The sequence below is a fragment of the Anolis sagrei genome, chromosome 11 (genome assembly GCF_037176765.1).
Source record: "Anolis sagrei isolate rAnoSag1 chromosome 11, rAnoSag1.mat, whole genome shotgun sequence".
NCBI classification, from domain to species: Eukaryota; Metazoa; Chordata; class Lepidosauria; order Squamata; family Dactyloidae; genus Anolis; species Anolis sagrei.
This window is the reverse complement of record NC_090031.1, coordinates 20,579,412-20,593,561: the sequence shown is the minus strand read 5'-3', so window position 1 is coordinate 20,593,561 and position 14,150 is coordinate 20,579,412. Positions and strand designations below refer to the sequence as shown.

At 42.6% G+C, this 14,150-nt stretch overlaps 1 protein-coding gene across 18 annotated transcripts in view; it reads left to right on the top strand.

The window, feature by feature from the left end:
* Positions 1-14,150, top strand: part of MSI2 (musashi RNA binding protein 2) — an 819,550-nt gene that overhangs the window by 236,514 nt on the left and 568,886 nt on the right. For all 18 annotated transcript variants that reach the window (XM_067472006.1, XM_060757066.2, XM_060757071.2 and 15 more), the window contains exon 6: positions 7,427-7,519. In XM_067472006.1, coding sequence (XP_067328107.1) covers positions 7,427-7,519 — 93 coding nt within the window. The remainder of the gene's footprint in view (positions 1-7,426; positions 7,520-14,150) is intronic.

The following is a 14,150-nucleotide window of genomic DNA, read 5'->3' as shown; positions in this document are numbered from 1 at the left end:
AATTGGTTAAATGGACGAACTCTCTGCCCCGGAGTGTGGTGGAGGCTCCTTCTTTGGAAGCTTTTAAGCAGAGGCTGGATGGCCATTTGTCAGGGGTGATTTGAATGCAATATTCCTGCTTCTTGGCGGGGGGTTGGACTGGATGGCCCATGAGGTCTCTTCCAACTCTTTGATTCTATGATTCTATGAGTGCTCACCAATGCTTCCTCTTCATCTTGGAAAGAAGTGACGAGTTGAGTGCCGCAGGGTTCTGTCCTGGGCCCGGTCCTGTTCAACATCTTTATTAATGACTTAGATGAAGGGCTAGAAGGCATGATCATCAAGTTTGCAGATGACACCAAATTGGGAGGGATAGCCAATAGTCCAGAGGACAGGAGCAGAATTCAAAACGATCTTGACAGATTAGAGAGATGGGCCAAAACTAACAAAATGAAGTTCAACAGTGACAAATGCAAGATACTCCACTTTGGCAGGAAAAACGAAATGCAAAGATACAGAATGGGGGACAATGCCTGGCTCAAGAGCAGTACGTGTGAAAAAGATCTTGGAGTCCTCGTGGGCAACAAGTTAAACATGAGCCAACAATGTGATGTGGCGGCAAAAAAAGCCAATGGGATTTTGGCCTGCATCAATAGGAGCATAGTGTCTAGATCTAGGGAAGTAATGCTACCCCTCTATTCTGCTTTGGTTAGACCACACCTGGAATATTGTGTCCAATTCTGGGCACCACAATTCAAGAGAGATATTGACAAGCTGGAATGTGTCCAGAGGAGGGCAACTAAAATGATAAAGGGTCTGGAGAACAAGCCCTATGAGGAGCGGCTTAAGGAGCTGGGCATGTTTAGCCTGAAGAATGTTTAGGCTGAGAGAAGATATGATAGCCATGTATAAATATGTGAGAGGAAGCCACAGGGAGGAGGGAGCAAGCTTGTTTTCTGCTTCCTTGGAGACTAGGACGCAATGGAACAATGGCTTCAAACTACAAGAGAGGAGATTCCATCTGAACATGAGGAAGTACTTCCTGACTGTGAGAGCCATTCAGCAGTGGAACTCTCTGCCCCAGAGTGTGGTGGAGGCTCCTTCTTTGGAAGCTTTTAAACAGAGGCTGGATGGCAATCTGTCGGGGGTGATTTGAATGCAATATTCCTGCTTCTTGGCAGGGCGTTGGACTGGATGGCCCATGAGGTCTCTTCCAACTCTTTGATTCTATGATTCTGTGTTGGAATCTGAATAGTTAAAGATGATGAGAACATGGAAAACTCAGGAAGATCTTCATATTGGTGATGGTTGGCCCACGATCTTGCTAAAAACGTACTGGTAGGGGATCGATAGTTACCGGGGAACTGAAATAATACAGGTTCATTACAGTTTGGCCTTCATTTATTTTCATCCAAAATTGAGCAAAATTGGTACGTCGTGATCTCAGGAAACATTTTGGTCTTGGCTTTTTCATACAGCAAAAAAAGCAATGAAAAGGATACTAGGACAGAACTTCAAAACAATGTTTCATTTCCCTGCCTTTTCTATCCAGTGGCACACATTGTCCTAGCATTCAGATTCCATTCCCAGTGTTACGATAGGAGTAAAACAGATGGGTACTTAATGCTGTAATCGTTTCAGTAAAAACAGAACTTTAAGCCTGTTGATGCAGGCAGTTGTCCTGGCATAACAACACCAGGGCTGGGTTTTTGGAGTCAAGGTTTATCACCTCCGCCCATTTCTCTACAGTTGAAGATGATGCATTAAAACATTGTTGAGGGTATTGTCAAAGGCTTTCATGGCTGGAATCACTGGATTCTTGTAGGTTTTTCAGGCTATATGGCCATGTTCTAGAAGCATTCTCTCCTGACATTTCGCTTGCATCTATGGCAAGCATCCTCAGAGGTTGAACATTAGGAAGAACTTCCTGACTGTGAGAGCTGTTCAGCAGTGGAACTCTCTGCCTCGGAGTGTGGTGAAGGCTCCTTCTTTGGAAGCTTTTAACCAGAGGCTGGATAGCCATCTGTCAGGGGTGCTTTGAATGCAATTTTCCTGCTTCTTGGCAGAATGGGGTTGGACTGGATGGCCCATGAGGTCTCTTCCAACTCTAGGATGCTATGATTCTATGAAAGCCTTCAACAATACATCATCTTGTACTTTGACCGGAAATGAATGATCAGCCAATAGAGTGTCTTTAGGATAGGTGCAGTGTAGCTGTGGTCAACTCCACTGGCTGTCAGTCCATTTCTGAGCACAATTCAAGTGCTGGTCTTGGCCTATAAAACCCTATACGACTCCGGCCCAACTTACTTGTCCGAACGTATCTCCCTCTACGTTCCGCCTCATAGTCTAAGATTTGCCAGGGAGGCCCTGCTCTCTGTCCCACCAGCTTCGCAAATGCGGCTGGTGGTGACGAGGGACAGGCCTTTTCGGTGGTGACCCCCCACATGTGGAATTCGCTTCCCAGCGAAATTAGATTGGTGCCCTCCCTCCTTTCTTTCAGAAGAAAATTGAAGACGTGGTTGTGGAACCAGGCTTTTGGCTAATGGATATCACAGCACCTGAACAATGAATTGGACCAGACGGTTGTTATAATGGAAATGCCTTTATGATTGGATAACTAATGTTATTTTAATGTATTATATTATATGACTTTATTTTGCTTTTATAATTGTAATTATCGCGGCATCGAATCGTTGCCATTGTTAGCCGCTCTGAGTCCCCCTGCGGGGGTGAGAAGAGCAGGGTAGAAATCTATATAAATAAAAATGTAATGCCGAAGGCTTTCATGGCCGGAATTACTGGGTTGTTGTAGGTTTTTTTGGGCTATATGGCCATGGTCCAGAGACATTCTCTCCTGACGTTTCGCCTGCATCTATGGCAAGCAACCTTAGAGGTAGTGAGGTCTGTTGGAACTAGGAAAAAAGGGTTATATATCTGTGGAATGACCAGGGTGAGACTTTTGTCTGCTGGAGCTAGGTGTGAATGTTTCAACTGATCACTTTGATTATCATATAATGGCCTGACAGTGCCTGGAGCAAACTTTTGTTGAGAGGTGATTAGATGTCCTTGTTTGTTTCCTCTCTGCTGTTTTGCTGTTGCAATTTTAGAGTTTTTTAATACTGGTGGACAGATTTTGTTCATTTTCATGGTTTCCTCCTTTCTGTTGAAATTGTCCACAGGCTTGTGTATTTCAGTGGCTTCTCTGTTCATTTGTGGGATTAACAGAACTCAAAAACCAATGGGCCAATTGACACCAAATTTGGACCGCATACACCTAACAACCCAATATGTGTCTTTCACTCAAAAAAATTGATTTTGTCATTTGGGAGTTGTAGTTGCTGGGATTTATAGTTCACCTACAATCAAAGAGCATTCTGAACTCCACCAATGATGGAATTGAACCAAATGTGGCACACAAAACTCCCATGACCAACAGAAAACACTAGAAGGGTTTGGTGGGCATTGACCTTGAGTTTGGGAGTTGTAGTTCACCTACATCCAGAGAGCACTGTGGACTCAAACAATGATAGATCTGGACCAAACTTGAACGAATATTCCATATGCCCAAATATGAACACAGATGGTGTTTGGGGGAAATAGACCTTGACATTTGGGAGTTGTAGTTACTGGGATTTACAGTTCACCTACAATCAAAGAGCAAAGAGCAATAAATATTTCACAGATCCTTGGTCTTTAACGCGCACTCCTTTGACTTCTATAAAATTGCAAAATCAAGATTTGCTTTCTTTTAAAGCCACAGATAGTTGAATCTGTAGATACAGAATCCCTGGACATGGAGGGTTGACTATTGTCTGATTCCCTTCAAATAGTGGGAATGTGGCAACACATTTTATGCCCCCTTTCTTGTGCCCGTCAGAAGATTTTGGAGTTGAAGAGCTTGCAGATCTCGTGCTGGACTGAAGGAGTTCAGTCTTTGCCCTGTGCATGCCCTCATTTGACTCAGCGAACAATATCCTCAGTTAAACTCGGGGAACTGTTCAGGTCCCTGTTGTAAGGTGTTGCATGTTCAAGTTAATGTCTTCCAGCAGCGGTGTTTGCAGCCAAAGAATAATTTCTCCCTTGTTGGCTTCTTCTCTTGAATGCCTCCCACTCCGAGCTGCCTAAGCTGCACACAAGACAATCTCACTAAAATTAGTTTTTAATTGATCCTCAGAGTCACAGAATGCTCCCACACACAGCGCAAGTCACAACACATTTGTTGCTGTGGCCAAAAGCCACTCCGGGTTGTTTTTGACACCTGTTAAGATTTCTATGCAACTCTTCTGTGATTTGAGGTGAATTCTTTATTGCTCTTTTCCACCTTGCGCTGTTTCCCAATCTCCCGCATACTCCTAGAACAAGCAAATCCGACCTTCTTGAATGTCTTTGTGTAGCCATAGATATGGGCTCTGAGCCTCTGCAGAGTTGCCTTTAGAAGCTTCGAAACAGAAGAGTGAAGCAGCCTCGGCTTTTCGGCAGGGAAGCACCCTTCTGTCGCGCACCAAGTCGCCCTCCTTAGTTCTTTTCTAATTGTTGCAAGCAGTTCCTAAGCTGTTCTGTTAATTCAGATTCTCAGTTGGATTTTTCCAGCACTTTCAATAGTTGTTCTCACTCTTTGTCCACAAACCTGTGGAGCAGATCACTTTTGTCATGGAAGAAATTGAGATCACGTATTGACAAACCTATTTTTTCCTTCTCAACATAGAGGAAAATTATTGTTATAATTAAGTTTCTATACTGATTTTATTGTTGACTAGCTGTGCCCTGCCATGCATTGCTGTGGCCTATAGTAAGAATTTTTGAAGTAGAAGTACCTATGTGAATCTATTCCTTTCCCCCTTTTTCTTCCCCTTCCCCTTTCTCTCCTTTCTTCCTTCTCTACCTCTTTCATGCCTTCTTTCGCTTTTTTGTTTCACCCTTCCTTCTCTCTTCCTTTCCTTCCCTCCCCCTTTCTCTACTTCTTTTGTCTCCTTTCTTCCCTCCCTGTTTGCTTCCTTCTTTCACTTTTTATTTCCTTTTCTCCTTCTTTTCTGCTTTACCTCTTTCCTGCCTTTCTTCCCTTTTATCTTTCCTTTCTACTTTCTCTCCTTCCCTCCTTCCTTCTTTCCCTCCCTCCTTCTTTCTTTCCTTTCTTCCCCCTTTCCCTCCTTCATTCCTTCCCCTTTTCCCTCCCTCCTTTCTTCCCTCCTTCCTTCCTGTCTGTTCTCCCCCAATACCATGGTAGAGTCCCTTCGAACTCTATTCTGTGCGTCTATTTAATATAGTAATATATAATAGTAACATCATTTGTTTATCAAGTTATCAGCAACCAGTCATTTATATTACATTTCTAACAGAACAAAGCAAACAAACAGACAAGATACAAAAATACAAAATACAGAATACAAAATGTGTGAGTTTGGTAGTTGATTAAATGTCCTTTGACCAGTATCTGGCCACTTGGAGTGCTTCCGGTGTTGCCGCAAGAAGGTCCTCCATTGTGCATGTGGCAGGGCTCAGGTTGCATTGCAGCAGGTGGTCAGTGGTTTGCTCCTCTCCACACTCACATGTCGTGGATTCCACTTTGTAGCCCCATTTCTGAAAGTTGGCTCTGCATCTCGTGGTGCCAGAGCGCAGTCTGTTCAGAGTCTTCCAAGTCGCCCAGTCCTCTGTGTGCCCAGGGGGGAGTCTCTCATCTGGTATCAGCCATTGGTTGAGGTTCTGGGTTTGAGCCTGCCACTTTTGGACTCTCGCTTGCTGAGGTGTTCCAACGAGTGTCTCTGTAGATCTTAGAAAACTATGTCTAGATTTAAGTCGTTGGCGTGCTGGCTGATACCCAAACAGGGGATGAGCTGGAGATGTCTCTGCCTTGGTCCTTTCACTATTGGCTGCTACTTCCCGGCGGATGTCAGGTGGTGCAATACCGGCTAAGCAGTGTAATTTCTCCAGTGGTGTAGGGCGCAGACACCCCGTGATAATGCGGCATGTCTCATTAAGAGCCACATCCACTGTTTTAGTGTGGTGAGATGTGTTCCACACTGGGCATGCGTACTCAGCAGCAGAGTAGCCTAGCACAAGGGCAGATGTATTCACTGTGTCTGGTTGTGATCCCCAGGTTGTGCCAGTCAGCTTTCGTATGATATTGTTTCTAGCACCCACTTTTTGCTTGATGTTCAGGCAATGCTTCTTGTAGGTAAGAGCACGGTCCAGAGTGACTCCCAGGTATTTGGGTGCGCTGCAATGCTCCAGTGGGATTCCTTCCCAGGTGATCTTCAGAGCTTGGGATGCTTCTCTGTTCTTGAGATGAAAGGCACATGTCTGTGTTTTAGATGGGTTGGGGATCAGCTGGTTTTCCCTGTAATAGGCAGTAAGAGCACCTAGAGCTTCGGAAAGCTTCTGTTGTACCATCCCAAAGTAACATCATATTACATAGTCGTATATATAACAATAATATATATAATATAATATATGTATTATATGGGAGCCCCTGGTGGCGCAGTGGGTTAAAGCACTGAGCTGCTGAGCTTGTTGATCGAAAGGTCGCAGGTTTGATTCCGGGGAGCGGCGTGAGCTTCCACTTTCAGCCCTAGCTTCTGCCAACCTAGCAGTTCAAAAGCATGCAAATGTGAGTAGATCAATAGGGGGAAGGTAACGGCGCTCCATGCAGTCATGCCAGCCACATGACCTTGGAGGTGTCTACAGACAACGCTGTCTCTTTGGCTTAGAAATGGAGATGAGCACCACATCCCAGAGTCAGACATGACTGGACTTAATGTCAGGGGACTACCTTTACCTTTGTATTATATAGCAATATATAATAGTAATATATAAAGTGTGTTAGCAAAAGTTTGGAAGACGCTACGTCAGGGGTCCTCAAACTAAGGCCCAGGGGCCGGATGCGGCCCTCCAAGGTCATTTACCCGGTGCTTGCTCAGGGTCAGCCTAAGTCTATAACGACTCAAAAGCACACAACAACAACAACAACAACAACAACCCTATCTCATCAGCCAAAGGCAAGCCCACATTTACATCTTGAGGTCTTTGGTACAGAGCTGAGGTGTGAGTGTGGGTTCCGATACAGTGTTGGAGGTGGTTGACATCAAGGATTTGACTATGAAATAATGATGGTCAGTCTGCAGGAAATATTTGATGCTTGGCTGCCACATCTTTATTTTATATGACTGGAGAGAGAAAGCCTTCTCAAAATGAAAATGCTTATTGAAAGGAAATACCCAGTGGGCATTAGGGTTGGTGAATGCCTCGGCCCAGCCATCAAAGCACTCTTAACCAAACAGCCGTGTTTCGCGTAATTGAATTGGATGTACATTCCTTTTCATGGAAAGAGAGAGATTTTTGTTAACTGGATTAAGGATCGCATCTGAAAAAATACGTCTATGACAGGCATTGTTTTGGAGTAATCTGGACTAATGCTCTTTTCTCTCTTTCTTTTTCTAATTTCTTACAGATGGTCACAAGAACAAAGAAAATATTTGTAGGTGGATTATCGGCTAATACGGTAGTGGAAGATGTAAAGCAATACTTTGAACAGTTTGGCAAGGTACGTTCCGCTGTGGATCAACAACACAGCATACTCTGAATTCCTTTTCCTATGGCATTTTGGAGGTCTGAGTACAAACTGCAGTGATGTTTTATTGTGCAGGTGAAATGGTTTTTATACACGTATATGCCTGGTATTTCTCTGCCTTGGGTATTTTTCTACAGAACTTCGAGAAATTTCAAATATGTATGTGGCATGTGTTTATGGTGTGTAGAGAGAGATTTTTACAGTGTGTTTCCTGTGACTAAATCAACAAATGCCACTCTTTGCTGAAGAACATTGTGCTTTTAGCAAAGTAATGCTCGTTGTACAAGCCATCAAAAATCAGCATGCTGTTAAGCAATACAGTGTTCCTGCATCAGGCGCACTGATGATGTGTTCTCATTTTGCTAATGTAAGACTTGAATTTTGATGGTCTCTAGTGGTAAATGGGGGAGGGAATTGCGGCTATTGGAATAGATACTTAGGCGATCCTTTGTTGACCGAGTAAGATTGCCTTCCAAGTTCGGTGTGCTCGTAGTGGGTACGTAGGTGACTGTGGAGCCCTATTCTTGACCTGCATGTTCTCCTGCAGTGAGGTCATCGGTTTCCAGACGCGCCTTCCTCTTGGCACGTTTCTCTTTTTCACCCTCCATTCGTTCCTCTTCAAATTCTACAGCACTGCTGGTCACAGCTGACCTCCAGCTGGAGTGCTCAAGGGCCAGGGCTTCCCAGTTCTCAGTGTCTATACCAGAGTTTTTCCTATTCATCAAAGGGCTTTCACCCTGGCTCGATACCACGCTCTCCCATCAGCTGTACTCAAAGGCCGCTACCGGAAGATCCCTTTAACAACAACAACAACAATAATAATAACAATAAACTTTATTTATACCCCGCCACCATCTCCCCGATGGGGACTCGGAGCGGCACGTTTCTCTCTTTCACCCTCCACTCGTGCCTCCTCGAATTCTGCAGCACTGCTGGTCACAGCTGACCTCCAGCTGGAGTGCTCAAGGGCCAGGGCTTCCCAGTTCTCAGTGTCTATGCCAGAGTTTTTAAGGTTGGCTTTGAGCCCATCTTTCAATCTCTTTTCCTGTCCTCCAACATTCTGTTTTCCGTTCTTGAGTTTGGAGTAGAGCAACTGCTTTGGGAGACAGTGGTTGGGCATCTAGACAACGTGGCCGGACCAGCGAGTTGATGGCGGAGGACCATCGCTTCAGTGCTGGTGGTCTTTGCTTCTTCCAGCATGCTTACATTTGTCCGACTGTCTTCCCAGGAGATTTGCAAGGTTTTTCAGAGGCAACGCTGATGGAATCGTTCCAGGAGTTGCATGTGATGTCTGTAGACAGTCCATGTTTCGCAGGCATGTAGCAGGGTTGGGAGGACCATAGCATATTCAGCAAACTTAGAGGTTCCTATTCATTGAAGGGCTTTCACCCTGGCTCGATGCCATGCTCTCCCATCAGCTGCTACTGGAAGATCCTTTTAATAATAATAATAATAATAATAATAATAAACAACTTAATTTATTGTTATTATGTTATTAAGATCACTCTGACCGAAAGGTCATGAGTTCGATGCCAGCCCGGGTTGGAGTGGGTTTCCAACCAATTGTGTGTAGCCTGTTGTCGACCTTTGCAACCTGCAAGACAGTTGCATCTGTCAAGTAGGAAAATTAGGTACCACCTTAAAAGTCTGGGGAGGCTAAATTAACTGATTTATGAGGCCATAAAGAAGACTCCAGCAAAGCATTCCAGCGGGGAAGCATGCGGGGAATGTGGAAGTGCTTCATCAGCATCGCAGATGGACGATGAAAGCGACAGCTCCCCTGGCGGCCAGAAAAAAGTTAAATAGCCTCTGTGTATGTCTGTATATGTTTGTATGTCAAAAATTGGCATTGAATGTTTGCCATATATGTGTACACTGTAATCCGCCCTGAGTCCCCTGCAGGGTGAGAAGGGCAGAATATAAAAGCTGTAAATAAATACATAAATAAATTTATACCCCGCCACCATCTCCCCGATGGGGATTCGGAGCGGCTTACATGGGGCCAAGCCCGGACAACATATTACAGCATTAAATTCAAAACATAAACAGCAAACAACAACAACATCATCAGAATTACAAAAAAAGTAATAAAATAACATTCTAATAAGCACAGTCACAATAACGATAACAACGAGCAGGCCGCATGTAAAAGATAAGACAATTAAAAAGTGTAATGAGATAAAATAGGAGCAGGATATTTACGGGGAACTCATAAACACACAGAGTTGTGAGGATAAACTACCCATATGGAGGGCGCGAGCTCAAGTAACAAAACAAACAAACAAACAAAACAAAACAAACAAAAAACACAAAAAAGCAGTCTACAAGCAGGCACACCTTCCCCCAGGGCTGGAGTCCTCCATGTACTGCAATTTCTCTGCTCCTGTGACCCGGGTCATGTAGAAACAATAGAATATGTGCCCCTTCAGTGCCCGTTCTACAGGGATATCCGTGCCAGTTCTGTGCAGCAGCATACAAAATACGTCAGGGAATGACTAGCCCCAAAAGTTAACTGTGTGTCCAGTAATCATCTTCCCTGAATCTACAATTTGGTGATGGATCTGTGCATTGTATGTTTTTTCCCTGTTTCCCCTTTCGCTCCCTCACCCACATTGTGATTCAATAGTTATATTTCTATTTTTAACGTACTAAACGTACCAAGTTTGTATGAAAATGTGATTTCTATTTCGTGTGCTGGTCTATAACCGAAATAAATGATTTGATTGAATAGTTTTATAAACAAGCGCTTTGGTATCTCTACGGATGTCCCGATCCTCAAACACTCTGCTTCATTCGGGAAAATGCTGCACTCGCAGAGCTCAGGCGGTGTTGTATTTCATTGTCAATGTTGACCTTTGTGGAGAGAGCAGAAATGGTCAACATTTCCTAATGTTACACCATTAAGCTGTATTTCTGGCATTGGAGAGGGATTGGCTGGTGGCTGCCGGAAGAGCACTTTGGTTTTCTTGATGTTCAATGACAGGCTGAGCTTCTCGTATGCTTCTGCAAAGGTGTTTAGAGTGGCTTGTAGGTCTTCTTCTGAATGCACACAGATGACGTTGGAATAGATGCAGGAATGGCAATGTGTGTTTAAGACTACAGTGTATACTATTTATGAGATAGAAGGTTTAGCAATAACATATATATCTAATTTCTAACCCCAAGAAGAGTGGATCTATTAAATTGCTAGACTTTGCTTCATATGAATGAATGTTAAAGTGGCACCATTTTGGATGTACTCTCTCAAATACCAAAACATCTAGGTCTAGGTTTTTCTCAACGTGGGGGTCGCGAGGGGGTGTCAGAGAGGTCGCCAAAGACCATCAGAAAACACTGTATTGTCTGTTGGTCATGGGGGTTCTATGTGGGAAGTTTGGCCCAATTCAATCATTGGTGGGGTTCAGAATACTCTTTGATTGTAGGTGAACTATAAATCCGAGCAACTAAATCGCGTAGACCATCTTGGATGGAGGGCGATTCATAAGTAATTAAAGATGATGGTGATGATGATGATGATGATGATGATGAACTACAACTTCCAAATGTCAAGATCTATTTTTCCCAAACATTTGGGTATATTGAGTATGCCAAGTTTGGCCCAGATTCATCATAGAATCATAGAATCAAAGAGTTGGAAGAGACCTCATGGGCCATCCAGTCCAACCCCCTGCCAAGAAGCAGGAATATTGCATTCAAATCGCCCCTGACAGATGGCCATTCAGCCTCTGTTTAAAAGCTTCCAAGGAAGGAGCCTCCACCACACTCCGGGGCAGAGAGTTCCATCATTGTTTGAGTCTACGATACTCTCTGAATGTAGGTGAACTACAACTCCAAAACTCAAGGTCAGTGCCCACCAAACCCTTCCAGTATTTCTGTTGGTCATGAGAGTTGTGTGTGACAAGTTTGGTTCAATTCCATCGTTGGTGGGATTCAGAATGCTCTTTGATTGTAGGTTAACTATAAATCCCAGCAACTACAACTCCCCAATGACAAAATCACCCCCCCCCCCAACCCCACCAGTATATTAGGTATGTGTGCCAAATTTGGCCCAATGAATGAAAATACATCCTGCATATTAGATATTTACATTACAATTCATAACAATAAAAAAAATTACAGTTATGAAGTACCAACAAAAATAATGCCTAGAGTGGAATAATTGGCCAACTTATAAAGAAATTTTAAAGAATAAACAAGGAGAAATAGAAATAAAAGAACAGCAGGAATTAATCTTGATTGACAAAAAAATATCATGGTTACAATATTGGCAAATCAAAGAGAAATTTAAATTGGATAAAAAATTAGGCTTTGCACAAAGTAATGAATTCTGGGATAGTACCTTGGAAACAGATAAGAAGTTGATAACTAAGATATATAAAAAATTGTTAGAATGGCATTTGGAACCAAAAGAGGAGAAAAACTATATGAGACGATGGAATGAAAACATAAGAAGAACCATAGGAAAAGAAAAATGGAAGGAAATATGGACGAAAAGACTAAAGTTTACACAAGCAATAGAGCTTAGAGAAAACTGGGTTAAAATAGCTCAAAGGTGGTATTTAACACCCCCCCCCCCCAAAAAAAAAATTAGGGAAAACTTACAATAACACGAATACGACATGCTGGAAATGTAAGAGTAAAGAAGGATCATTCTTCCACATGTGGACGTGTAAAAAAGCAAAAAAAAAAAAAAAATTGAAGAAAGATCCATGAAAAAATTCAAAGCATGTTAAAAATACAGATACCATTGAAACTGGAGTTATTTTTGCTAGGGATGTACGGCAGGAACCTATATAAGGAGGAAGCCACAGAGAGGAGGGAGCAAGCTTGTTTTCTGCTTCCTTGGAGACTAGGACGCGGAACAATGGCTTCAAACTACAAGAGAGGAGATTCCATCTGAACACGAGGAAGAACTTCCTGACTGTGAGAGCCGTTCAGCAGTGGAACTCTCTGCCCCGGAGTGTGGTGGAGGCTCCTTCTTTGGAAGCTTTTAAGCAGAGGCTGGATGGCCATCTGTCAGGGGTGATTTGAATGCAATATTCCTGCTTCTTGGCAGGGGGTTGGACTGGATGGCCCAGGAGGTCTCTTCCAACTCTTTGATTCTATGATTCTATGAAAGACAAAATACTATTTTTGGCACTAACAGCCGCGAGAATGTGCTACACTAAAGTATGGAGACAAGAAGCGACTCCAAAAGATTGGATAATAAAATTATTAGATATTAGGAATTTGGATAAACTCACCTTCTTATTACTGAAAAATAGAGAAACCAGAAGAAAAGAAACAGACTGGAGTGAAGTCAATGAATACTTAAAAAAGAAGAAAAAAGAAATAGTAGTCTAAGAAGGAGAATTATAGACTGAAACGAGATAAAAAGTGGGAAAGAAGAGAAACAAGGACTTAAATGTGAAACTAAATTTTAGAGAAGACTTCGGAAGATACAAGGAGGTCAAATTATTTTTCTTCTCTTTTTTTCTTTTTCTTTTCTCTTTTTCAGTTTTTTTTTATTTTCACCATCATCTATGATGATTTTTATGCTATTTGTGTCCTTTTATGAAAATGTTAATAAAGAATATATTTAAAAAATAATGTTATGGTTGGGGGTCACCACAACATGAGCAACTGTATCAAGTAGGGCTGGGCGGTTTCGTTTCGTAATTTCGTAATTCGTTAAAAATTCGTTATTTTTTTTTTTGGTTACGAAGCGATAACGAACCATTCAGGAGCATCTAAAAAACGAAACGAATTTTTCAATTTGTTTTGTAATTGCTTCGTATTCGTTTCGAAGTCGTTTTGAAATTGTTTCGGTATTATTTTTGCATGTCTGGGGCAAGTTTTATAGCTGTTGTTTGTTTAATCAGTGAAAAAAAAATTATAAATATCACACCAACAGTCAACAACAGAGGGAGAGGGAAGCTTCAGAAATCCCCCCCTGTCCCATATGGAGGTTTTTTAGCGTATTGCGCGGTCGCGTCCGCCATTAACGAATCGTTTCGTATTCGTTTCGTATTGTTTCGTAATTTTACGAAATTTTTGTAAATATCGAACTTTTTTAAAGAAAAATTTCGGAATTCTTTTAAATATCGAAACGCAAAAAACCCCAAAAAACGAATCAAGTTTAGAAACAAATTTTTCCATGGTTGCCCAGCCCTAGTATCAAGGGGTCGCGGTATTAGGAAGGTTGAGAACCAGTGGTCTAGCTCTTCTTTCAGTGACACATTTTCAAGCTCATCACTATGCTTAATGCCCATATCATTCTAGGAATATGTCTTTATATTTTGAGTGAGTGTGTTTGGTATGCCCGGTACTGTAGAGATTTCCCAGAAGTCACGTCGTTCCTGACAAAGGTTTTCTTTCCTGGGTTTGTGCTTGTGTCGTTCATCCCAGTGGAGTTTTACCGAGGGAAGCTGCCACTGCTTGCATCCTATATTTTGAGGGTAGCCTTTGAAAGCCTTGTTTTGTGTACACCTTGTCTTTTTGGGAAGGTAACTTCTAAAGAGTTATGTGCTGGATTGATAGTTGTTTTGCAAAACCATTCATTTTACTTTTTCAATGATAATCTTCGATTCCGGCAGGATGATGTTTACAGCCTGCTGAGCCCTTT